General features: G+C 36.3%; 1 protein-coding gene across 7 annotated transcripts in view; it reads right to left on the reverse strand.

Annotated features, from left to right (window-relative positions):
• Positions 1–782: 782 nt before the first annotated feature.
• The window catches only part of WRN (WRN RecQ like helicase), a 134,469-nt gene continuing 110,150 nt past the window's right edge, over positions 783–25,101 (reverse strand). For 4 of the 7 annotated variants that reach the window (XM_055567137.1, XM_055567136.1, XM_055567138.1 and 1 more), the window contains 11 exons: positions 24,259–24,429; positions 24,087–24,181; positions 22,959–23,031; positions 22,085–22,161; positions 14,708–14,783; positions 14,363–14,475; positions 12,228–12,342; positions 11,172–11,303; positions 8,410–8,572; positions 4,569–4,783; positions 783–1,538 (listed from right to left, as the gene is read on the reverse strand). In XM_055567137.1, coding sequence (XP_055423112.1) covers positions 1,419–1,538; positions 4,569–4,783; positions 8,410–8,572; positions 11,172–11,303; positions 12,228–12,342; positions 14,363–14,475; positions 14,708–14,783; positions 22,085–22,161; positions 22,959–23,031; positions 24,087–24,181; positions 24,259–24,429 — 1,350 coding nt within the window. In that variant the 3' untranslated portion in view covers positions 783–1,418. The remainder of the gene's footprint in view (positions 1,539–4,568; positions 4,784–8,409; positions 8,573–11,171; positions 11,304–12,227; positions 12,343–14,362; positions 14,476–14,707; positions 14,784–22,084; positions 22,162–22,958; positions 23,032–24,086; positions 24,182–24,258; positions 24,430–25,101) is intronic. The other 3 variants (XM_055567133.1, XM_055567135.1, XM_055567139.1) reach the window with 3 other exon arrangements.

Here is a 25,101-nt window from a genome sequence, read left to right on the forward strand (position 1 = left end):
TCCTTTAGGAGGGACTGGTTGGATCTCCTTGCAGTCCAAGGGACTCTCAAGAGTCTTCTCTAACACCACAGTTCAAAAGCATCAATTCTTCAGCACTCAACTTTCTTTATAGTCCAACTCTCACATCCATACATGACTACTGGAAAAACCATAGCTTTGACTAGATGGACCTTTGATAGCAAAGTAATATCTCTGCTGCTTCCTGACCTGCATACACATTTCTCAGGAGGCAGGTCAGGTGGTCTGGTATTCCCATCTCTTTAAGAATTTTCCACTTTGTTGAAAACTGATCACAGTGATCACACTTTGTTGTGATCCACACAGTCAAAGGCTTTGGCATAATCAATAAAGCAGTAGATGTTTTTCTGGAATTCTCTTGCTTTTTCTATGATCCAGTGGATGTTGGCAATTTGATCTCTGGTTTCCCCACGTTTTCTAAATCCAGCTTGAACATCTGGAAGTTCACAATTCACGTACTGTTGAAGCCTCGCTTGGAGAATTTTGAGCATTACTTTGCTAGCATGTAAGATGAGTACAATTATGTGGTAGTTTGAACATTCTTTAGCATTGCCTTTCTTTGGGATTGGAATGAAAACCAACCTTTTCCCGTCTGGTGACCACTGTTGAGTTTTCCAAATTTGCTGGCATATTGAGTGCAGCACTTTCGCAGCATCATCTTTTAGGATCTGAAATAGCTCAACTGGAATTCCATCACCTCCACTAGCTTTGTTCATAATGATAATTAAATAAATGATAGTTTAAGAAAATATATATCTTTACAATTTTCAGTAGGAAAGAGTTTTTATTATTATTTGAAAAATAATAGAAATCATATGTAAAATACAAAGTGCATTTGGTCTCCTTTGTTCTGTTCTTTTCTCTATTTACACAGAACCCTAAACGTTTCATTTTCACTGGTCTGGCCCACTAGTACCATTTTAAAATGCATACAAGAGTTTCTTCTAAAAATAAAAAAACAATTTGTAAAATAACTACGCATTCTTCATGTATAAGACAATTTCGGTAATACAAGAATATTTCATATCACACACATAATCACTATACAACTCCTAATCTGTTACATATATTAAATCATTGTACATTACATATTCCAAACATACTATGGAAATAAGTGAAGAGATTAGAAAACAGGCAATGACATGATTTCTTAAAGCAATCTCATAGGAAGGTAACTTAAGATTCTGTCCTAGGAGGCACTCACTCAGACCCTCAGAAGACTCAACTTTACGTGGCTTGCCCAAGACTGTTTTCAAATGCCAGCTGTTCAATAAATAGATGAGTTTTACTTCAAAATTAGAATAATTTTTAAACAAACACTCCCTACTCTTTTCAGAAATGAAATACAGCTTCCCTCTTATAATACAGCAGGACATATAATTCCTCTGACAGCTGCCAGTCTAACTAAAAAGACCCTTCTTTTTGGTTTTGGCCACTGATTTCTTGCTGGTATCAGGTAAGGTGTCATTTCCTTTGGCAAACCACCAAGGTAATTTTCTCCTGGACATTTCAGACGAAGTCTATAGGAAAGAAACAACAAAAAAAGTATATATATTATATATATGTATATATATATTTGTACTGCTGGCAAGTAACACGTGCTGTGCTAAGTCATTTCAGTCATGTCCGACTCGGATCCCATGGACTGTAGCCCGCCAAGATCCTCTGTTCATGGGATTTCCCATACAAGAATACTGGAGTGGGATGCCATGCCCTCCTCCAGAGGATCTTCCCAACCCAGGGATCGAACCCACATCTCTTACATCACCTGCATTGTTACTAAATATACACCCATCATCATTCCCTTTTCAATAAAACAAAATAATGATATCTAAAGAGTTTATTTCTGATTCAAAGTAAACACATGAGACACAAAATCACTATATCATTTGTTTAGGCAATTACCTGCCACCCTGTTACGTGTTTTTAGACACTCAAGTGTCTAAAAAAGACTCTCATTTGGGAAGGAAAGAACTGGATATTATTTCAGATCCATATTAATTTTGGATATGCCAAAATGGTGAATTTAATGTCGGAGGAAGGCATCTGCTTGACCATGTGTACACACACAGTTATATTAGCGATTAAAAAAGCATACAACGTGTACATCTCCACTGGTGGACAAACTTGGAGCAGTTCAGGCATCATCAGGGCCTTGAAGAATTGCTGAGACATCACAGGTACTCAAAAAATATTTGTTCAGTAAATGGGGGAAAAAAATGATCTTTGTTTTGTAGACTCTTTTGAGGATCTGCTGAAACTAGGGATCCACTTAGGGAAAAAAAGACAAATGTACACATGCACAATATTTTGTCTAATTCTAGGGGGTCCCATGCACCAAATGAAGCCTCAGAATTTTAAGTTAAAAGTCTCTAGCTTTTAGGGGAAAAAATTAAATGCAAAGGCAGTGGTTGCTACTACATGACCTGCACAAGCAGATCCAACATATAGAGAGCAGAAGTTTCTTTTCCCTTAAGAAGAAATAAAAAGCAATGGGACAAAAATACTAAACAGGAAAAATTTTTTAAACATCCTGAAATAAACAAAAATTTTAAAGCTTCAATTTAAGAAAACTTGCCATCAATTTTTAAAAAACTTATTTGAAGAATCTTATTTGAAAAAAACTTATCTGAAAGAAAAAAAACACATTTGAAGACTCTACTGTGTGCCTTAGTATATTAATCAGAACTACCATTATCAAGACATAATCTTCCTCCAGTAAACAGCAGTCACAACAGATGTAAACCTAATGATGCATCAGCTAATAAAGAGAATTTGTTTTGACATTAGCTTTTATTAGAAGCCTCATAATCGTAAAATGAAAGAGACTAAGGAATACAACCCAGGGCGGTAGAGAAGACGAATGTTAACACAGGAAGGATCTTGAAACTTGGCCTCGAACAGACTCTACAGTGCTCAGAGTAGCTTTCTATACTGGAAGGTAGGTGGAAGAAAAACAGTCTGGCTGGCTCTCTCATCTCATAATCTACTTCCCAGCCTCAATATTCTTGTTCCCCTAAATGGGGAAAAAGAAAAGGCTAAATCCAGTAAGCTTAGTATGATTTCCACCCACTTACCCACCCTCTCCACAATACCCCCATTCTCCATATACACACATGGTTGATTCATGTTGTACAGCAGAAAGTAACACAACACTGCAAAGCAGTTATGTCCCGATTAAAAAAATACCTCCACTCTGTTGTCAGAATATGATATTATTTCATTAGGAGGGAAGCAAAAATGTTAATGTGAGATTGAAACAGTATTTCACTATAAATGTGCTTCAGTATTCAGGAAAAATAACAAGTTACACTTTTTCCTGTATTGACCGATACAGCTGGGAAAAAAATAAAGTCTTAGGCACTTTGTATACAGATTTCAGAAACAAAAGGCTGGGAATAGCAGCCAAATTTCACTACCACTGCCCAACATATATCTTCTTTAATGCCCTTCTTATAGCTAATCAATTGCCAAAATAATGTAAAGAATTCCAGGTAAGCAAATTTCATTAGGTTATCTAGGACATGAATATATACACATCTAACTGAAGGATAGTTTTAAAAAACCAGCCCCTCTTATTTTTAAGCTATTGAGAGAAAAAGAGTTTAACTGCTGGAAATCTTATAAAGATTACAACTGAAATAAAGTTCCTAATTCTCTAATATAAATAGTAGCAACCACCTACCGCTATGCTGAATTTATCATCCGTGAATTAAAGTAATTTTTGAGTTAATTATGATTTTCACAAACTTTTATCACTGAACTTTAGGCCCAGAAGAAATTAAATGTCAAATTTTCAAGTCTTTGCAATCATTTGGTAGAGTCACAGTGTCAAAGAATAGTTATTCTCTAATTACAATTTATCTCAGATAAATCATAGAACAATAATTTTCAAAGCATGTGATTTTAATAAAATATACCATGTAAAATACTACTAAACTCATGGTCGTTCTCTGATCATGCAAAAGTGCACTGGGCTGTGCCCAGGACCATGAGAAACAGCTACCCTTGTACCTGAGAGACTCAGTGTAACAGGAACAGAGAATGAAGAGTAACAGAAGGTAGACAAATTCCAACATCTAAAGAGGTATTTATAATAGAAGTTGGGTTTTGTTTTTGGTTTTGGTTTTTTGACCATGCTACAAGGCATGTGGGATCTTAGTTCTCTGAACAAGGACTGACTCTGTGCCCCCTGCATTGGAAGAACAGAGTCTTAACCACTGGACCCCAAAATTTTAGGGAAGTCTCTGAAAGAAAGGGCATTTCCAGGTTATACAGTCAAATATAAGGTAGATGTAAAATTTAAGCTGACATTCCCACACAATAAGCTAGAATAGATGGGATTATATTCTTCTTTTCTTGTCATTAAAAAAAAAATCTCTTTTCTCAGATCAGATTTATGAAACCAAAGGAAACACAGCACAGAGATTTTTTTTTTTAAAGTAACCTTCTATCAGAATTTATAACACATCAAAAAATACAACATTGTGGTATTAGGATATGGAAATTGAACACTGACAGTATATGAAAATTCTACATATAATTAACACCTTGGTCTTAGTGTCTACTTCTTCCTTGGTTCTCTTAGAATTTGACGAGCTCTCTTCAGGGTCAGGGAAACATCGCTTTTTGTTGGGATCACATGAAGAGTGGCATTGCATTCTGTGGTCACCATCTTTTTCCAGGATCTTGATTGTCATGTGGATAAGATACGTGTCAATGTTTTCAGGAACATATATTCTAATTAGGTTAATTTTATGTGTATCTGTAAAAGAATTTTTTAAAAGATTTAAAAGTAAATCACATAGAGCATCACAGAAAAATCTATGAGCTGGAAATAATGAAATATTTTGTAGAGACGAAGGAGGAAGGTGGTCAGAGAAGATGTTCCTCCTGCAAATGCCTACCCCCTCACAGATCGGAAATGGAGTAAGCACACACCCCCTTCACTCCTGCACCCCTGCCTCCGAGAGCCAGAGTCAGGTCAGCTCATCCACTCTGCAGAACTTCTGTTTCAAACTGAGAATCAAAACCAACATCCACAGAATTGTTTCTAAAGGAATTATGCTTCAAATTCCAAATATCAATTATAAGCCAATTTTTTTGAAAATAATTTTTTTCAAAATAATAATTTAATAATAACATAGAAGCTAATCATACTTGTAAATAAGATGCTAATAAAAAGTATTCTTTCAATGGATACTGAAGCATAACAAAACATATAAACTATTTAAAATGTCTATTAATTGAATATGTTTTCTGAGAAAGATAGATTTTAAGATCTTATTTGCCCTAACTTTCCACACAAATAAGGGCTGAAAATATCTCCTGAAAAATCAAGTGAAACAATGAGCACTGCCTGCACCCCTTCAGCCGTTAAAGAGATCAAATCACCCTTATTTTTGTGGCATGTCCCTTGGAAGCCACCCTTAATTTTCCAGGGACATGCACATTAGGAATGAAAGAACAAAATTCTTCAAAATATTATCCAGGTACATCATTAAATACATTGCTTCATTTATTAGCAGGCATAGTTACAATCTCAACTCCATAAGAGAAGCAGCTTAAAATTATGTAAACATGAAAAAAAACTAAAAGAATAAAAAAGTGCAGAATTCCTTAAAATATTAAGTTACAGGGACAAAAATCTATTTAGCAAATCAGCATGAAAATAATAAGACATAATTTCTCCGTTCTCAAATACTCTATGTTTAAGTATAAGATTATGCCATAATAAAATATAGAAAATTATCAATTCAAGATTGGGCAGAATTTAAATGCCAACAAACTGGTTCATTAAAACACCAAATTATGTAATATGGCTGCTGCTGCTAAGTCACTTCAGTCGTGTCCAACTCTGTGCGACCCCATAGAAGGCAGCCCACCAGGCTCCCCCGTCCCTGGGATTCTCCAGGCAAGAACACTGGAGTGGGTTGCCATTTCCTTCTCCAATGCATGAAAGTGAAAAGTGAAAGTGAAGTCATTCAGTCGTGTCTGACTCCTAGCGACCCCATGGACTGCAGCCCACCAGGCTCCTCCACCCATGGGATTTTCCAGGCCAGAGTACTGGAATGGGGTGCCATTGCCTTCTCCGGTGATATGGCTACAGCTAAGTAAAAGATGAAATAACCTATCTGAATCATTAGTGTGACATGGATATCTTCATTTCTTATTACAGTTTATAACTCAACAATGTTTCCTCCAGTGAGATAACAGACAGTATTTTATTATGGAAAAATAAGAATTCAAAAATAAAATTTCACATCAATAAATTATATATTACAGACTATAAATGTACAATCGAAAGAAATAAAGTTTAGTTAGAGCTCACGAATCTTAACGTTTTCAATTCTGGCTTTGGAAGTAAACTACAGTAATATATATTTTCACATTATCTGTATAATGTATATATAATGTTTGGACAGGAAGATGAAGTAAGTGTTTAATAAGTATAATTTACATTTCATTGTTCTTTGGAATTTCAATTTATGCTAATATCTTTATTAATTCAATTGAAATATTAATTTCATTTTAATATTTAACTCTGAATGAAAATTTGCTATACTCAATATGTAGTAGTAACAAAATAGGAAAAAGAGGGGCAAAAACTGCACAAGCTCTTTCAGATGATATTGTATACAATCAAATAGCTTATCAGAGACACATCTTTCCCTAAATCCTAAGAGACAATACATATATAAGGAAAAAAGTAATTCTAGGGTGTTAATATCCATCAGGCATCTGAGCAAGAAGGCATTTGATTTTCTCTGAAATACTATTTCCTTCTGCACTGAAGAAAGAAAGATTTTATACAATCATGATTCTAACCCCACCAGTAATTACTGTTGTCCTTTCTCTAACTTAACTTCTAGTAAACGGCAGCTGAAGTGAGAGAGACTGGCGAGTGACCGGCAGAAATGGCTAGCTTCCTCACAAGATACTCACAGCTAAGTGACCTTGGGTATTTTATCACAGGACAGGATTTGGCCCTCAGGTTTTCAAATTTACAAACCAGTAATAACCTTAACAGAGCCAGGTGAACCAAGTTCACACAATGCCAATTCATTAATTTCCAGTTGTGAACTCACAACTATTATATAGATTAGCAAGCCTAGCACATATTTTCCCTATAGAGACTGCCCTAAATGGGACATCAAAACATAACCAGAAAGCTGTGACAGAGAAGCAGAATTAGTTGTTAAGGTGTCTCCTCCCTCCAATAAGATCTTGACATAATTTATCAACAGGCCCTTAAAATACTTGAAGGTCTCATCGACCGGGATTAGAAACTGCATATGTCTTTGCTTTAAATAAAAGTTGGCAGAACAACTTTAACACGGTATATTGTAAAGAGGGAAACTTAGGTTCCCTGGAACTAACCTTGAGCAGGTTTCCCTGCTCAAACCTGTGTTTGTCCCTCTCCTGGCCTCTTAGGTTGATCAGCAGGAGAAGAGATTGAGGTCTTCTTCAGTCAAGTCTTGTTCAGGCCTAGAATGAAGGCTGCCTTTGAAAGTAACTTAAATACCTTTGTACTTATCAATTAAGTATAGTATTAACTGTGATCTTTTTCACCTTATTTCTAACCTTGGGGGGAGAACTGTATACTTATTCCTGAGTGGGAAAGAGTTTGACGTAGTAAAAAGCTTAATTAACTATTTGCACTGCAGCTCTGGAGATGAGGCTTTTGCTATGTCCTCTGCTCTGTCCTAACAGTCCAAAAAAATTCATCAGATTTACCGGATTATTATGATACATCTAGTTTACGTTTGTACATTTAGAGTAGGAAAACCCTTCTAATGTACCTCGTCTTTACTTCTGTAAAAAAGGGATCATAATTTTAAAATAGGCAGATTTTAACATTTTCTGTAAGGCAAAGGGGCTTGACCACAGTTGAGGTTCCACAGCATAATGACAGGAGAAAACCCTTCCACAAGGGGCCCAAGTCCATCCCTTCAATTTCACAGTGCCTGACGTGACTGCCTGGACGAGACAGGCTAGTTTAGTGAAAGCAATGACAGGGAATCAGAAAGATGTAGGAAGAAATTAAGAGTCAGTAAGCCATGGGGAAGGATTTTTTTTTCCAAGTGATGAACTAGAAATCAGAGAAGGATGAAAGAGCTCTGTTTTGGCGATAGGTATGGAAGGTGTAATAAGAAGCTGAAACAAACAAACAAAACAAGGATTTATCCGATTCAGACTTTCCTTTGAGTGATGATGGGAAGAAAGATTGTTTTTCTAAAACAAGACAAAGCATTAGAAAAGTGAAGTTTTCATAGTAGCATAAAGGGTTAATGTGATCAGAGTGGAAAATATCAGCAGATTGCTTGTTTACTTCATCTGGGTTCAATGACTCAAGTCATTAAGGCTGCAGACAAGGGTCGTGGTTATCACCTGAGTTGATGGGAGGGTTTCGGATAACATCAGCAATAATCTTTTGAATCTCTGGAGTCAGGCCTGCTCGCTCTGTATCGACTGGGTAGCCAGCTTTCATCGCTTGGGATAAGTGCAGGCCAACTGCTGTGAGAGGCAGAGTCCTCTTCTCAGCTGTATCCTTCTAGAGCAATGGCAGCAGAACAATCAGTGAGTTTTTTTTTAAGCTTCCACTATGCTGTATAGAAACACAAGGTCCAAAACCTTCAGGGAGTAAGTGTTCACTGAGAAATAAAACAGTGGACTGAACCTTCATTTAAATTTCTCATTTTAACTAATTCTTCAAAATGACTCACATGCTAGAACTCCACAGGTGCTGCTGCTTTGTATACTTACTCCATTGAATGAAGCAAAATCACCCAGCTTTAGCTAAGAGATCAGTCCTCACCCTTCTGCAATTATTCACCTTAAAAACCCATTAGTAACAGAGAACAGTCATTCTACTAAGTCTCATAGCTGCCACAACCTTTTAAAAATACAGCAAACTGTAACTCAATAAACTGCACACTTGAAATAACACATGGCCTTTCAGTTACATGAACTTCCAGGAAGACAAATGCTAAAATACTTAGTGATAACATCAGGTTCCGAATGTATTCTATACAAGGTTCTCAAAAAGACTTTAAAAAGTGCTTCAAGTGGGCTCTATTCATAAAATAAGAACACACACAATTTACAAGTGGCTGTCATCATTTGCCTAGTACTGAACTTAACATGAATTGTGCTAAATTAAGGACATTGCTACATATTTATGTAGCTTTTAAACAAATGCGGCTCCAAATCCAGTTAAGTTGTCTGTTAGATAAAATATTCTTCTCAACATTCAGGAAGTTCAATCACTCAGCTCTAAATTATTTCATGATACTCTTTTTTAACACACCTTGAAAGTCTAAATTTGGACTGTATGTGTATGAATGCTGATATTTTCACAAAACAGGGCACGTAAAGCAATATTCTTCATCACTCAAAGGAAGGTTTTTAGTTACTTCCGTGTCTGCCTAATATCAGGGTTATTTGATACCAGGCATCATATTACCTAAAACTAATTGTATTATAGCTCCTGATTAATTAGCCCTTAGGCATGTTAAATTTTGTGCTTAACTAGCAAGACCCGCCCCCACCCCCAGGCTCCCTGGAGGCACAGATAATTACACTACAATATTTCACAATAATATACAACCAAATAATAGCAAAAGACCCAAGTGAAGATATACCACTCCTCATATTTTTAACCATGAATAGGTAATATATGAAACTTCATATCCTGGCTGAGTATGAGAATACAATTTATTCAAAAAATTTAGAGGCTATTCCATATTTTTTTAGTAATTACATACAGTTTTGCCATACATATTTGGTCCAATTATATATATATACAAGCATTTTTAACATGTATATGTAAGTTACTGTTTAAATAAGAGACTGAACTTAAAATTCCTCTTTATCGTGTAATTTGTTTCAAAAAGAGTACAGTGGAATTATTTGGTTCTTTGTGTAATGGCTTTCAAACTTTTAATTAAGGAGTTTGGCTATCTAAGTAGAACATCTATTAATGACTAAGTCAAGCTAGGGACTGTTTATTCTTATTTGTATTGAATCTTAAACAGAATAGAAAGTGTGTAATGGAGCCTAGAGCATGAGACACAGAGAACAGAAAAAAGAGGCCCTGGACCATACAGCCTGATCTAAATCAATTTAACATCAGAGAGGATAGGAATGCAAATCAGTGAAACTCAGGGGGAAGCCTCATTCTGCCCTTCTGCCACTAAGATACCCTCTTCATTTTGTGTATTTAAAAAATCTCCACAACCTTAAGGACTTCTGCCACAATGATGAAGAAACAGGAAGTATGGCCATTTTTCACAGCAGTCAGATTTCTTTCAAAGAGCATCAGGCAGACACAGTTAAGAAAAAAAAAAAAAAAAAAAAAAACCATGACACTAGAGAAGAGTGAAAAGCAAGTTTGTTGCTTTTTTAAAACTTATTTTTAGCTTCTTGGACATCCTTACAGAGATATTCTATGCACTTTTGTATACATACACAGGGATACATGAATATGTGTGAAAGTGAAAGAACTCCTCAGTCATGTCTAACTCTTTGCAACCCCATGGACTGTAGCCCACCAGGCTCCTCTGTCTATGGGATTTTCCAGGAAAGAATACTGGAGTGGGTTGCCATTTTCTTTTCCAGGGGATCTTCCTGATCCAGGGACTGAACCCCAGTCTCCTGCACTGCAGGCAGATTCTTTACCATCTAAGCCACCAGGGAAACCCATTTATAAATATATAAGCATGCAAATCCATATATATACACATTTATGTACATTTTTCACACCACTAGGCACCTTCCTTTTTCTACTTAACAATGTATCTTAGAGATTATCTATTATCAGTACATACTATAATAGTTTTTTAACTATTAATCCCATTTAAAAAAAAATAGCTTCAAAATATGGCTGCTTCAACATCCCTAAGCTATAAATATGTTAATCAGTACCTCTGATACAACCTCTGTAAGATAATCATGCTCAAACTATACTTGCTGATTTTACTAGAAGTAGGCTTAGAAAAAGAAAAGGACCTTGTTCTAAAATTAATTATAAAACGAACCAATGTGAAACACTGTAGGATTATAAGAAATTTATCCCAAGTTAATACTGAAAAGCTGATAAAATACATTTAGATAAATTTAAAAATTCCCTCTAACTTGAAAGCAACACTTACCAAAGACATTTTCTTTTCTTGGAAAAAAGAATATGTAATGGCCACAGACGGTGAAAGTGAGTTTGCTTTATTTTCCAGCACCAAACTTGTCTTCTGTTCTTCCTGTAGTTCTGTGCTTGAAAAGAGGTCTGTCTACACAATTTTAAATGTAGCACAAATAATCAAAAATAATATCAATATAATGATAGAATATAAACATGATCATTAGCTATTAAGGAAAAAAATAACATAAACTTCAAGGAACAGCCCCAAATTCTCTTTTTATGAGAAGCTCAAAAAAGAACGTGTGTTTTTTTTTAACATATTGATTTTTAAAAGTAAAATAGGCTACAGTGAATAAATTTTGAATAAAGTATTTGCAATAGCAAACATGGTTACAGAACTAAAAATTCCCAGTCTTCTCCTTAAGCCAAAAGGAGAGAATACAGATGAACTATAATGTTGACCACACTGCTTCTAGATTAGTCCCCAAATCCCCTGGAAGTGAATAGTGAATAAATAAATGAAGTTTTAATTTCTATCTACATTTGAAAGTAAGATAATTTATTAATCTAAAATAATGTATTTATTCAAGTTTTAAAACAAAACCTCTCAACAAAATAAACAGATACCAGCAGCCTTGACAACTATTTTAGTATCTTAATTATGTAACTAGTGGTTATCAGTGGGGAGAGGGATGGGGGAAGGGGCATGATAGGGAAAGGGGATTAAGAGGTACAAAGTACTAGGTATAAAATAAGTTACAAGGATGTAACATACAGCACAGGGCAAATAGCCAGTATTTTATAACTTTGGAGTATCATATATAAAAATATTGAATCACTATGTTGTACATATGAAACTAATATAATACTGTAAATCAACTATACTTAATTTTTAAAAACTGGTAACTAATATGTTTTTATAACTGATTTAATAAAGAAACTCTCCAAATTCATTTTCTAAGTGTCTAGCATGGAAATTAAAATGAAGGGAGAAAATGATGCTTGAAGCATGTTTTGAAATCATCAAAAAAAGTTTATTCTCTCAGAGCTCCAGTAAATCACAGTATTTTACCTGAACACTATTTATTTGACAGAAACGTCTGATGACTTCCAACAGAGGGGCCAACATCACAGCTTTGCCTTCAGAAACACCATCGATCCTTTTCACATTTTCAACTGTAGTAGGTCTATCATTTTAAAAAATTGAAAAGTCAAGAAACCACTGAAACATTACTACTCCAGCAACAAAGCTGATAGATATTTAGCTTCATACTGGCATTCAATACACACGTATTAATGTTTGTTCCAGAAACCAAAAACTATGTATAAAACGAGTAATCAGGTTTTGAGTCTTAGAGGACAACTAAAAGGCTAAGACCACCTGACCTGCCTCTTGAGAAACCTATATGCAGGTCAGGAAGCAACAGTTAGAACTGGACATGGAACAACAGACTGGTTCCAAATAGGAAAAGGAGTACGTCAAGGCTGTATATTGTCACCCTGCTTATTTAACTTCTATGCAGAGTACATCATGAGAAACGCTGGGCTGGAAGAAGCACAAGCTGGAATCAAGATTGCTGGGAGAAATATCAATAACCTCAGATATGCAGATGACACCACCCTTACGACAGAAAGTGAAGAGGAACTAAAAAGCCTGTTGATGAAAGTGAAATAGAGTGAAAAAGTTGGCTTAAAGCTCAGCATTCAGAAAACGAAGATCATGGCATCCGGTCCCATCACTTCATGGCAAACAGATGGGGAAACAGTGGAAACAGTGTCAGACTTCATTTTTGGGGGCTCCAAAATCACTGCAGATGGTGACTGCAGCCATGAAATTAAAAGACGCTTACTCCTTGGAAGGAAAGTTATGACTAACCTAGATAGCATATTCAAAAGCAGAGACGTTACTTTGCCAACAAAAGTCCATCTAGTCAAGGCTATGGTTTTTCCTGTGGTCATGTATGGATGTGAGAGTTGGACTGTGAAGAAAGCTGAGCACTGAATAATTGATGCTTTTAAACTGTGGTGTTGGAGAAGACTCTTGAGAGTCCCTTGGACTGCAAGGAGATCCAACCAGTCTATTCTAAAGGAGATCAGCCCTGGGATTTCTTTGGAAGGAATGATGCTAAAGCTGAAACTCCAGTACTTTGGCCACCTCATGTGAAGAGTTGACTCATTGGAAAAGACTCTGATGCTGGGAGGGATCAGGGGCAGGAGGAAAAGGGGACAACAGAGGATGAGATGGCTGGATGGCATCACCGACTCGATGGACATGAGTTTGAGTGAGCTCCAGGAGTTGGTGATGGACAGGGAGGCCTGGCGTGCTGTGATTCATGGGGTCACAAAGAGTCAGACACGACTGAGCAACTGAACTGAATTGAACTGGTGGCTCAGATGGTAAAGAGTCTGCCTGCAATGCGAGAGACCTGGGTTCAATCCCTGGGTCGGTAAGACCCCCTGGAGAAGGAAATGGCAACCCACTCCAGTATTCTGCCTAGAAAATCCCATGGACGGAGGAGCCTGGCAGGCTACAGTCCATGGGGTCGCAAAGAGTCAGACACGACTGAGCGACTTCGCATTCACTTAAGACTGAGAAACTAGTTAAAAGTAAAGTGTGGTCAAGAAAGATTAATTTGTTATTCATATATCAGATGAGATAGAGAGAGAGACTGATGAAAGAGAAACTAATTAGAGGCTTTTACAATAGTTCAAGGGTAATGGTCTGAACTACCATGCTGTCACTAAAAAAAACAAAGAAAAGCATAAACGGATTACACAAGGAACAATTAAACAAAAAAAGTCTAAAAACTATATAATAAAAGATGGGGCTATATATTAGAAGAGTAAAAGTAATATCAGAGGTATTAAAGAGGCGTGATGAGGAACATGATAGTATGAATAACAAAATTAAGGAATTCAGAAAGTAGAGTTCTGGTATGTGCATGAAATGCACATACATATGGGGGGGTTGGTGGGTAATGTGTTAAGATTTTATAATGTATCCTGGATCTGATTGCTGAAAACAGCTGGTTTCATAGAAATGTAGGACTAAAGCTCAGTGAAGAGATCACTGGCATCAACACGGGAGATTTGGGAACCACTTCTCAGATGTGACTGCTGGAGCCATAGTCATGATATCACTTAATGACATATTTTACGAATCTATTATGTTAGAAGAAAATAAGTTAAAATATGTAAACAGTTTACCTCATTTTGGCCATATCCAACAATATCTTATTTGTTGCCAGAACAGCCGGAGGAACATCCATCGTATTGGCGTGTTTCTGCCTAGCTGCTACCAATTCGCCATATAATGCAGTCTGAACAAAAAGCAAATAAACAACATCTGTTTAAATGTGCTTAGAAATATCCAGCCCTTTATTTCAGAGTTTCAGATATTACATTTCCTCTTAGGATGAAAAAATAAACGGAACTGTATCTTAGCCTCTTTGTTAAAGAACAATTTTTAAAATACTGGCAAGAGAATTTTAAGCATGCTTAGATTCATAACTATCTTCTCAAAAACTAACTGCCTCTCTACAAAAGTCATACCTGAGTCTCCTGCTCTTGAGCGCAAATAGCAGGTTCTGAGGACTTGTAATATTTTCTTGGTGATGACACTATGATGCTAAAACAATTAAAAGAAAATAAATAACAAAAGCTTTTCTTTCTCCAAGTTCACTTTCTATTTTGCCTTCCAAATGAGAATATCTTTCCAAATCAATATTAACACTTGTATGTTATAATACCAGTAAGGTGACTGTTACTTAAATGACAGCCTAGATTTTAAACATTCTGGATCAAATACATACATTATAAAGGTAAAGTTAAAGCTGTAATTTGAGTTCATCACAAAATTGGTATAATTAAAAATACCATTTGCCTCCTCCTCCTCAATCAAATTCTTTGAAAGAAAATACTCCTTATCTACACTGAAGTAAAATAAGCTGTTTTAAACCAAGAGGAATACAATCTATAATCCTTCTTGTAATAGCACTGTTAATAATTTATAAATTTATAATAATTTTTGGTTGCTGAGGAAAATTAGCATGGATTTAATTAAATTATTGACAATTTTCTTCAAAACCAAACTAACAAAAATAAGCCAGAAGGTGTAATTTTGCCTTTGACTCGTTAAAAGAAAACTTCAAAACACCCAATTAGCAAATACGTGAAAGGTGTTAGGCAGCACATTAGACGGAACACCAACTTCTACAATAGGCATTTTTCACTGATAAATTACTTATAAAGAGGAAAAGTTATAAAATTGAAATTGTATAGAATAGCATATGTATAAGATGTCAAAGTTAAATAAATTTCTGCTTTTAGGGGTGAAAGAGAAGAACATGCTTGATATTTAAGAAATGCTTATAAATTTCCCAGTTGCAAGGGCTCAACATCTACAGTGTAAGGACTTCAATTTTATAATTATCAGATCCTGGATCATGGAAAAAGCAAGAGAGTTCCAGAAAAACATCTATTTCTGTTTTATTGACTATGCCAAAGCCTTTGACTGTGTGGATCACAATAAACTATGGAAAATTCTGAAAGAGATGGGAATACCAGACCACCTGATCTGCCTCTTGAGGAACCTAAATACAGGTCAGGAAGCAACAGTTAGAACTGAACATGGAACAACAGACTGGTTCCAAATAGGAAAAGGAGTACGTCAAGGCTGTATATTGTCACCCTGCTTATTTAACTTCTATGCAGAGTACATCATGAGAAACGCTGGACTAGAAGAAACGCAAGCTGGAATCAAGATTGCCAGGAGAAATATCAATAACCTCAAATATGCAGATGACACCACCCTTATGGCAGAAAGTGAAGAGGAACTCAAAAGCCTCTTGATGAAAGTGAAAGTGGAGAGTGAAAAAGTTGGCTTAAAGCTCAACATTCAGAAAACGAAGATCATGGCATCCAGTCCCATCATTTCATGGGAAATAGATGGGGAAACAGTGGAAACAGTGTCAGACTTCATTTTTGGGGGCTCCAAAATCACTGCAGATGGTGACTGCAGCCATGAAATTAAAAGACGCTTACTCCTTGGAAGGAAAGTTATGACCAACCTAGATAGCATACTGAAAAGCAGAGACATTACTTTGCCAACAAAGGTCTGTCTAGTCAAGGCTATGGTTTTTCCTGTGGACATGTATGGATGTGAGAGTTGGACTGTGAAGAAAGCTGAGCACTGAATAATTGATGCTTTTGAACTGTGGTGTTGGAGAAGACTCTTGAGAGTCCCTTGGACTGCAAGGAGATCCAACCAGTCCATTCTGAAGGAGATCAGCCCTGGGATTTCTTTGGAAGGAATGATGCTAAAGCTGAAACTCCAGTACTTTGGCCACCTCATGTGAAGAGCTGACTCATTGGAAAAGACTCTGATGCTGGGAGGGATTGGGGGCAGGAGGAGAAGGGGACAACAGAGGATGAGATGGCTGGATGGCATCACTGACTCGATGGTGAGTCTCTGAACTCCAGGTGTTGGTGATGGACAGGGAGGCCTGGCGTGCTGCGATTCAAGGGGTCGCAAAGAGTAGGACACGACTGAGTGACTGATCTGATCTGATCACTAAAACAGATTTGAACATGAGGAAAGACAACTCCAGTTCAAAGAATTAGTCATATCAGATTACTCAAGACAATTATAAATTTGTTTGAAGTAATATATTTACTTTTATCTTAGTATTTATGGAAATCTTTATACTAATGGACTATTTGCAAATTGTTACTTTAAAATAGTTCTCAGAAAAATTTTATTATCATATATACTCGCAAAATTCTGGCTAATATACCCCTGAAGCAGAAATACATGTGGAAAATGTTTGATAGAAAACATTTTCCCTATGAATGCTATAACAAGTGTACAGAAGGGCTTCCCTGGTGGCTCAGTGGTAAAGAATCCACCTGCCAAGGCAGGTGACATGGGTTTAATCCCTGGTCTGAGAAGATCTCACATGCCATGGAGCAACTAAGCCCATGTGCCACAACTATTGGGCCTGTGCTCTAATGTAGAGCCCATGCTCTGCAACGAGAAGCTCACACACCACAACTAGAGAGGAGCCCCAACTCGCCGCAGTGCGAGAAAAGCCTCTGCAGCCAACAAAGACCTAGCACAGCCAAAAATTAATAAGATTAGAAAAAGAAAGTGCACAGAAGAAAAATTCAAAATATACAATGAATATCATCAAAGAGGTAAGTGAAGATCCTATACCCACGAATCAAGAAAAGATTGCTATACATGGTCCAACAAAGAAGACAGAGAATGAGAAACAGTTCTTAGAAATTAAAATTTTTTTAACTACAACTAAAATCTCACTGGATGTGTTAGTTGCTCAGTCGTGTCTGACTCTTTATGAGCCCATGGACTGTAGTCCGCCAGGCTCCTTTGTCCATGGGATTCTCCAAAGGCAAGAATACTGGAATGGGTAGCCTTTCCCTTCTCCAGTGGAACTTCCCAACCCAGGGATCAAACCCAGGTCTTCCACATTGCAGGCAGATTCTTTACCAAATGACCCAACAGAGAAGCTTCTCATTAGATGGGAGGGGATACAAAGGCAAGGAACTCTCCAAGAAAATAAACAAATGAAAACAGGTTGAAAATAGGAGAAATTAAAAATTAGTAATAGGAACATTAAAAATCAAGAAAACAAAGAAGATAATTAAGGGAGCGGTGGTCATAACAACACAGTTTGCCTTAGTATACAATATTTGAGCATATATAATAAAAACAAATTATTTATATGACCAAAACTTGAAATATAATTTTGTTCCAGGGAAGCAAAGGGATTGAAAGTAAGGAAATGAGGGAAGCAGATATGGGAAACAAGCCTTTAGTTTACCATTATAGTATATAAACAGAAAATTTCTAAAATTAATTGAGTCAAAAAACAGTAATCTAAGCATGTCAGAAATATGCAGGCAACCTCTCACCTGTCAGAATGACTATCATCAAAAGTCTATGAATAACACATGTTGAAGAGAATGCAGAGAAAAGGAAATTCTTGTACAATGCTGGTGAGAATTTAAACTGGTGCAGCCACTACGGAAAACAGTATGGAGGTCACTCAAAAAACTAAAATTAGAGTTGCCATATGATCCAGCAATTCCAGAACTAGGTACACAGCCAGAAAAAAGCAAAAACACTAATTCGAAGATACATACATGCCAGTGTTCACTATTTATAACAGCCAAGATATGGAAGCAACCCAAATGCTCATCAACAGATGAATGGATAAAAAAGATGTGGTGTATAGATATACAATGGACTTATAACTCGGCCATAAAAAGAAGGAAATTCTGCTATCTGCGACAACATGGATGGATCTAGAGAGTATTATCTGTAGTGAAGTACGTCAGGAAGAGAAAGACAAATACTGGATGATATCACATATGTGCTAAGCTTGCCAGGCTCCTCTGTCCATAGGATTCTCTGGAGTGGGTTGCCATTTTCTCCTCCAAGGAATCTTCCCAGTCCAGAAACCGAACCCATTTCTCTTACATCCCCTGCATGGCAGGTGGTTCTTTACCACTAGTGCCACCTGGGAAGCGATGGTATCACTTATATGTGGAATCTAAAAAATAACAAAATGAATGTATATGGAAAAGTCACAGGTTTTATACCAAAGGGAAGAGGCAGGAGGGGAGGAGCTAATTTAGGAGAATGGGATTAAAAGTTACAAACTACTATGTTTAAAAATAAATAAGCAACAAGGATACATTGTATGGCACAAGGAATCATAGCCGTTATCTTGTAATAACTTTAATGGAGTATAATCAGTAAAAATACAGAATCACTATGCTGTTCACCTGAAGAAAGTGAAAGTCAAAGTCGCTCAGCCGTATCCGACTCTTTGGGACCCCATGGACTATACAGTCCATGGAATTCTCCAAACTATATTGTAAATCAACAGTACATCCATTTTATAAAAAAGGAAAGATGAGTGATTGAAAACAATAGCCTCTCTCTTAGCCTTTTCCCCACTTTTTCAGCCTTTCAAAGAGAAATGTACAATAAAAATAAAATATATGTTGAAAAGGCATTTAAAAAAAAAAGAAATATGGAGGCCAATTGCTTCTATAAAACAGAACATGGGTTTGAGAAGGGTGTGAACTTATGCTTTGTTATATGTCTTTAAGTGCCAATCGACTTTTAAAAAATTCACATGTATTATTTTAATGAAAATTCAAATGAAATTTAAAATAATAGTTATTGATACATAAGCATCATTATCATTTCTGTACACTAAGCCTGTCCATTAAAATTAACTACTGGACCACTCCATGGGTATCTCAAAGTTGGGTTTGTCTATCACTAAAACTCCTAAGTTAACCTCATCCCCTAAACATACAACCCTTCAAACCTGGCTTCCTCTTACATGGCCCAGTGAAGGAAATGGCAGCACTTAACCCACTCTCAAAGACAGAAATCCAAGCGTCACACTCAAGTCCTCCATTTTATCAACCCGTATCTTTTCAGTCACTGAGTCCTAACAATTCCATCTCCTAAATATCTCACAAATCTCTTCTCTCCACGCCTGCTGCCACTTCCCTCAACTAATCTACCGTCACCTCCTGCAAACGGCACACCAACAGCCTTTCTACTTGTGTCTCTACAACGTTGCTCCTCCTGCAATCCATACCCTCCACAGCCAGTCATCAACCATGGGTCGACACGCTAGGGTGCTCGGGCCAAATCTGTCTGTTCTGGCAAAGTTTGTAGCTAAGAATGGCTTCTGTACATTTTTTAAAGGTTTAAAAAAAACATCAAAAGAAGAACACTGTGACATGTGAAAATTAAATGAAATTCAAATTTCAGTGTCCCTAAGTAAAGTTTTATTGGAAAAGAGCCCTACTCATTCATTTTCATATCATCCATAGCTGCTTTGAGGCCACAATGGCAAAGTTGTGTAGTTGAGACAGAGACCAAGTGAAAAGTTAAAGTCACTCAATCGTGTCCGATTCTTTGCGACCCCATGCACTATACAGTCCATGGAATTCTCCAGGCCAGAATACTGGAGTGGGTAGCCTTTCCCTTCTCCAGGGGATCTTCCCAACGCAGGGATCGAACCCAGGTCTCCCACATTGCAGGCAGATTCTTCACCAGCTGAGCCACCAGGGAAGCCCAAGAATACTGGAGTGGTTAGCCTATCCTTTTCCAGGGGCTGTTCCCGACTCAGGAATCAAACCAGGGTCTCTTGCATTGCAGGCAGATTCCTTACCAGCTGAACTACCAGGGAAGCCCACCTGGCCCTCAAAGCCTAAATTATTTATCTGATCCTTCATAGAAAATGTTTGTCAACACCTGTTCTTAGTCATAAATTTGATTATGTCACTGTCCTGCTTAAAATCCTTCCTTGGCTCCAACTGCCTTTATGATCAAATGGAGTGCTTGAAAGGAACTGGATAGTCTTGTTGTTATTGTTGTTTAGTCACTCAGTTGTGTCCAAATCTATGCAACCCCATTGACTGTAGCCTACCAGGGATTTTCCAGGCAAAAATATTGGAGGAGGTTGCTATTTACTTCTCCAGGGGATCTTCCCGACCCAGGGATGGAGCCCTGTCTCCTGATAGGCAGGCAGATATTTTCACCACTGTGCCACCTGGGAAGCCCACCAGATACTCGAGACCCCGTTCAATCCTCCAGTCTTAAATGTTGCCACTCCCTTGCTTCCCTCTCCCAGGAAACTGCTAGCAAACTGCTGAGCTCCTCAATCACGTCATCCTCTGCTGCTTTCAGGTTTTAGTGTGTGGCCCATCCCACTGCTTAGAAAGTATTTCCACATTTCACCTAACTTCTACTTAAGCCTCAAGTGTCACTTCCAAAGTGTGTTTCCAAAGTGCCACAGCCCTGGATTGTAATTTTCTGTTCCCTCATCTGTATATCCCACTAGAATACAAACTCTGAGAGGGCCAGCGACTACATCTCTATCAATCTCCACTCAATCCCAGTGCCTAAGGTAGTCCATGGCACCAAGAAGTCACAGGGAATGTTTAAGTGAAGACATGCTTCAGCATACTGAATGGGTTTACTGTTTTGCACATTCCTTAAACCTTTTGTTTACATGAAACACAGTCATCACATATGACATATCCAAATCAAAAAGAAATCATTTGATGTGGAAGACTGATATTATACATAGTAAATGTTTCTATAAGCTCCAAAGCAATATTATTGAAGTGAGCACACCATTTAGAGAACAAACCATTTTCTTTCACTTAATATGTATGTAAATGTAGTCCACTTAACCTGTGCATATGTCCTCACAAGTTTTTAAATTCTCTACTTTCAGACCTTCTATAATTCGGTACATTCTCCATACTTTTATTAAGTCAGAAAGACAAATATTAAGCTTGAAAGCACAACAGATGTATCACCTTAATATCCACCATTGTATGTTGCCGTAAGATCTCTTTCTTGAAAATGAAGTGGGAATATATATATTTCATACAAATTATAATTAAATAGTGTATAGATGCTAAAGGTTAACAAACATAGATTTCAAAGTCACCTCTGTGATTAATTTATGCTCCTAACAAGTTAGTTAACCCTTAAGTCTCTTCAACCGTAAAATGGGGACAAATAATAGTAGCTAACTCATAGGTTATTGTAGGCATTAAATGACTATAAATGACTATATGACTATAAATGACATTAAATGACTATAAAGACTATATAAAGACTAGCATTTAGCACAAGCCTGGCAAACAATACCCAGAAGTGTTAGCTCTTAATATTAAAACTATAATTTTAATATTAAAACTATAATTTTATAAGTCTGCCTTAATAATTGTAATACTGGAGGCTTATGTTTGAACTTTCTTCTGCCAATGAAATAACCCAACATCTGATAGAGCTTTCTCTCTCGAAAAGAAAGAGAAAAAGTGTTAACACAGTGATTATAGAGAATAAAAATGTGAATTCTGTACCTGTTTTTAGGACCGTTACTCCCAGAAGAAATTTTATCATGTGCTTTGTAAGAATACAGCTGATCCAAGTTAAACTGCTTTTAAACATATAAAGATCCATTTAAAAAAGAGAGAAGTTTCAAAAATCTTTTAAATATGCAGAAAATAAAATACAAAATATTACAATGATAATTTTTCCTCTGACTAAACATCTCATCAAAGAAATCAGCTGAAAATAAGCTCATGAATTATCAGTTTCTAATGTTCTAAAGGCAGTTGGAAATACAATGTAATGTCCCATTCCTTCCAAATCTAGAGAATATGTGATCTAAAGAATTCTTAGAGACATGGAAAGAGCCAAAGTCATAAAAATGATTTAATTACATTCTACATACTTTAATAAAGCAGAAAAAATTCACCAGAAAATTTAATTCATTTGTCCATCACCCCATCACCCTAGTATTCTAATTAGTGGAAGTCTGCCTGTGGATAAGTATTTAATCTGTAATAGTTACCTAAGATCCAAAACAAAGCAAGAAAATGTGTGTGTGTGTAACTTTAATGAGAACATTCAGGAATCAAGCCTATTTTTCCATCAACTAAAAGTATCATAATTGCTAAGAAAAAAAAGACTCCAAACCAAATGAGTTATGAAGTAGGCATAAAAGAAAAAGAAAGTTACTTGCTCAAATACTTCTAACTGTTCTATTAATCCCAGAAATCATATATTGCATATTTTATTCTGTTCATATAATTTCTCTCTCCAAATTTTATGTCTTGCTATATATGGCGTTTTCTTCTTTGAGTGGAAATAAAATGGAAATAAAAATTAAAATAGAAATTGTATCAATGAAGAATGAAATAAATAAGAGCCATCTCTTTAACAAAAACAAACCTTCTCTGAAGTTAATTTAACTGGTACTTGATCAGAGACATGTTCCTCAGTGCCTGAAGATACAGCTTTAGAACTGAAAAGTAATAAAATTCTCTCAAATGTTAAAATGTAATTATTTAATACATGAATCATCACACCTCTACTCTTAGAGAGGCAGATGAGATTATATTACTCTTTTAGAACTGATGATTTCTTTAAATCAACTCCCCGCCACCCCAAAAGAGATTAAGCTTTTTAAATTTTTTAAGTCTTAAAAGTAAAACTGATAATCTAATGTATAACATTGTGATTAGTCAGTAATACTGTATTATAAACTTCAGAGTCACAAAGAGACTAAATCTTACTTGCTCTCTACACAGAAAAGTTATATTCAAGTAATGAGTTATGTACTACTGCCATAATCAGAGTAATATGTAAATGTATCAAACCAATATTTGTACACCTCAAACTTACACAGTGTTAGATGTCAATTATATCTCATTTCTTTAAAAAAAGAAAAAATGAAAAATGATCAATAATGTATAAAAGTATATAATGTATAAAAGTAATGTATAAAAAAGTATGATCAATAATGTATAAAAATTATTAAAATGTATAAATAATGTATAAAAGTAAGTAGGCAACAACACATATATTCCTTTCCCATCTTCTATATAGAAGAAGGCAATAAGGGATATGGATTCTTTCGTATTGATCTCAATGCTGTTTCTTTATTTATTTTTAATTGCAGTTGATTTACCACACTGTGTTAGTTTCAGGTGTAAAGTGAAGTGATTCTGTTATACATATATATATATATATGTATATATCTACATTCTTTTTCTTTCCTGATTCTTTACCATTACAGTTTATTACAAGATGTCAAATATAGTTTCCTTTGCTATATACTTCTTTAATCAATAGGAAAGCAGCTTTCTAAATACTATAATCAACTACTTCCTATACACTAAGAACACCTTCTGAATATTCTATGATTTATTCTCCCTACTAACAGCCACCTCCAAACTGACTAGAAGAGGCATGCAAAAATGATTCTCTTTATTCATTTTACCCCGTGTGGTGCCTGCAAATTGGAATAAAATGAATCATAAAAACCTGAAAGTTTAAAAGAAAAAGAGAAAAATGCACCTTGGTAGAAATGTCCTTGGACACAATTGTTCATTGGTTTGAAGGAAAAGCCCCGGAGGAGATTCTGTTTTGGCTTTAGCAAACCAGTTTCTACCCTATTGAACACAAGAAGACTCTTTTCAATGCACAGTGAGAATATGAAATCAAACAGGCAGACTTCTGCACGGTTTACCTTTTCCGTAAGGGTGCAAATCTTTACATATTTGCTGTGCCCAGGAACTTCTGCCAAGAATCCCTCAATGATGAGCTGACGGGAAAGAGCCTTCCACCATTTCTCTGTGCGGTCCTTGCCCGTACCAAAGACACTGTGTCTGCGGTATCTATCTTCAAGACGCTGGGAATTCTGAAATTGGGAATAAAAGTGTCTACTTAATTAAACAGGAGAAGTAAACCACAAAACCATCTACTGATTCTTTGGCTTTAATACTTAAGTTTCAGCTACCTAACTCACAAAAAATACACTTCAAACAGTGTTCCTTTTCTGCTTTAAAAAAAAAATGGCAGGGAATTTCATCTAAAAAGCACAAGCATTTCCCAACGCATAGGTACTTACTAGCTTTTTGATATGGGGCAAGTTGCTTACTTATCTTTGTTTCTATTTCCTTGGCTGCTATATAAGTATAATAATAATTCCAATCTCTTGGGGATGTTGTGAAGATTAAGTCAGTAACCAGGACAGGACAGAGCCTGGCTCCATAATACTAACTTTCTTTTTATGAGCTAACAGCTGATCCTTTAACTTAACCTGCATTCCTCAACATAAAAGTAAAAGCCCTGACTCAGTATCTAGTCAGTTTTCCTGGAACACTTGTAATGGCATTCTACACCTGCTAGGGGCTTACTTTTATAGTAGGAGATTCTATTGCTTGCAAACTAATAATACCAAAAGTATTAAGCTGCCTGACTAGTACTTGTTAGCAATCTGGACTCTAAAAATCATTCCTCTAGTCTTCCCTTTCAAAAGCAGAAAACAACGTGAAGTGAATGAACACATTTACTAGTATGAAGTAAGAAG

The sequence above is a fragment of the Bubalus kerabau genome, chromosome 2 (assembly GCF_029407905.1).
Source record: "Bubalus kerabau isolate K-KA32 ecotype Philippines breed swamp buffalo chromosome 2, PCC_UOA_SB_1v2, whole genome shotgun sequence".
Lineage (NCBI taxonomy): Eukaryota > Metazoa > Chordata > Mammalia > Artiodactyla > Bovidae > Bubalus > Bubalus kerabau.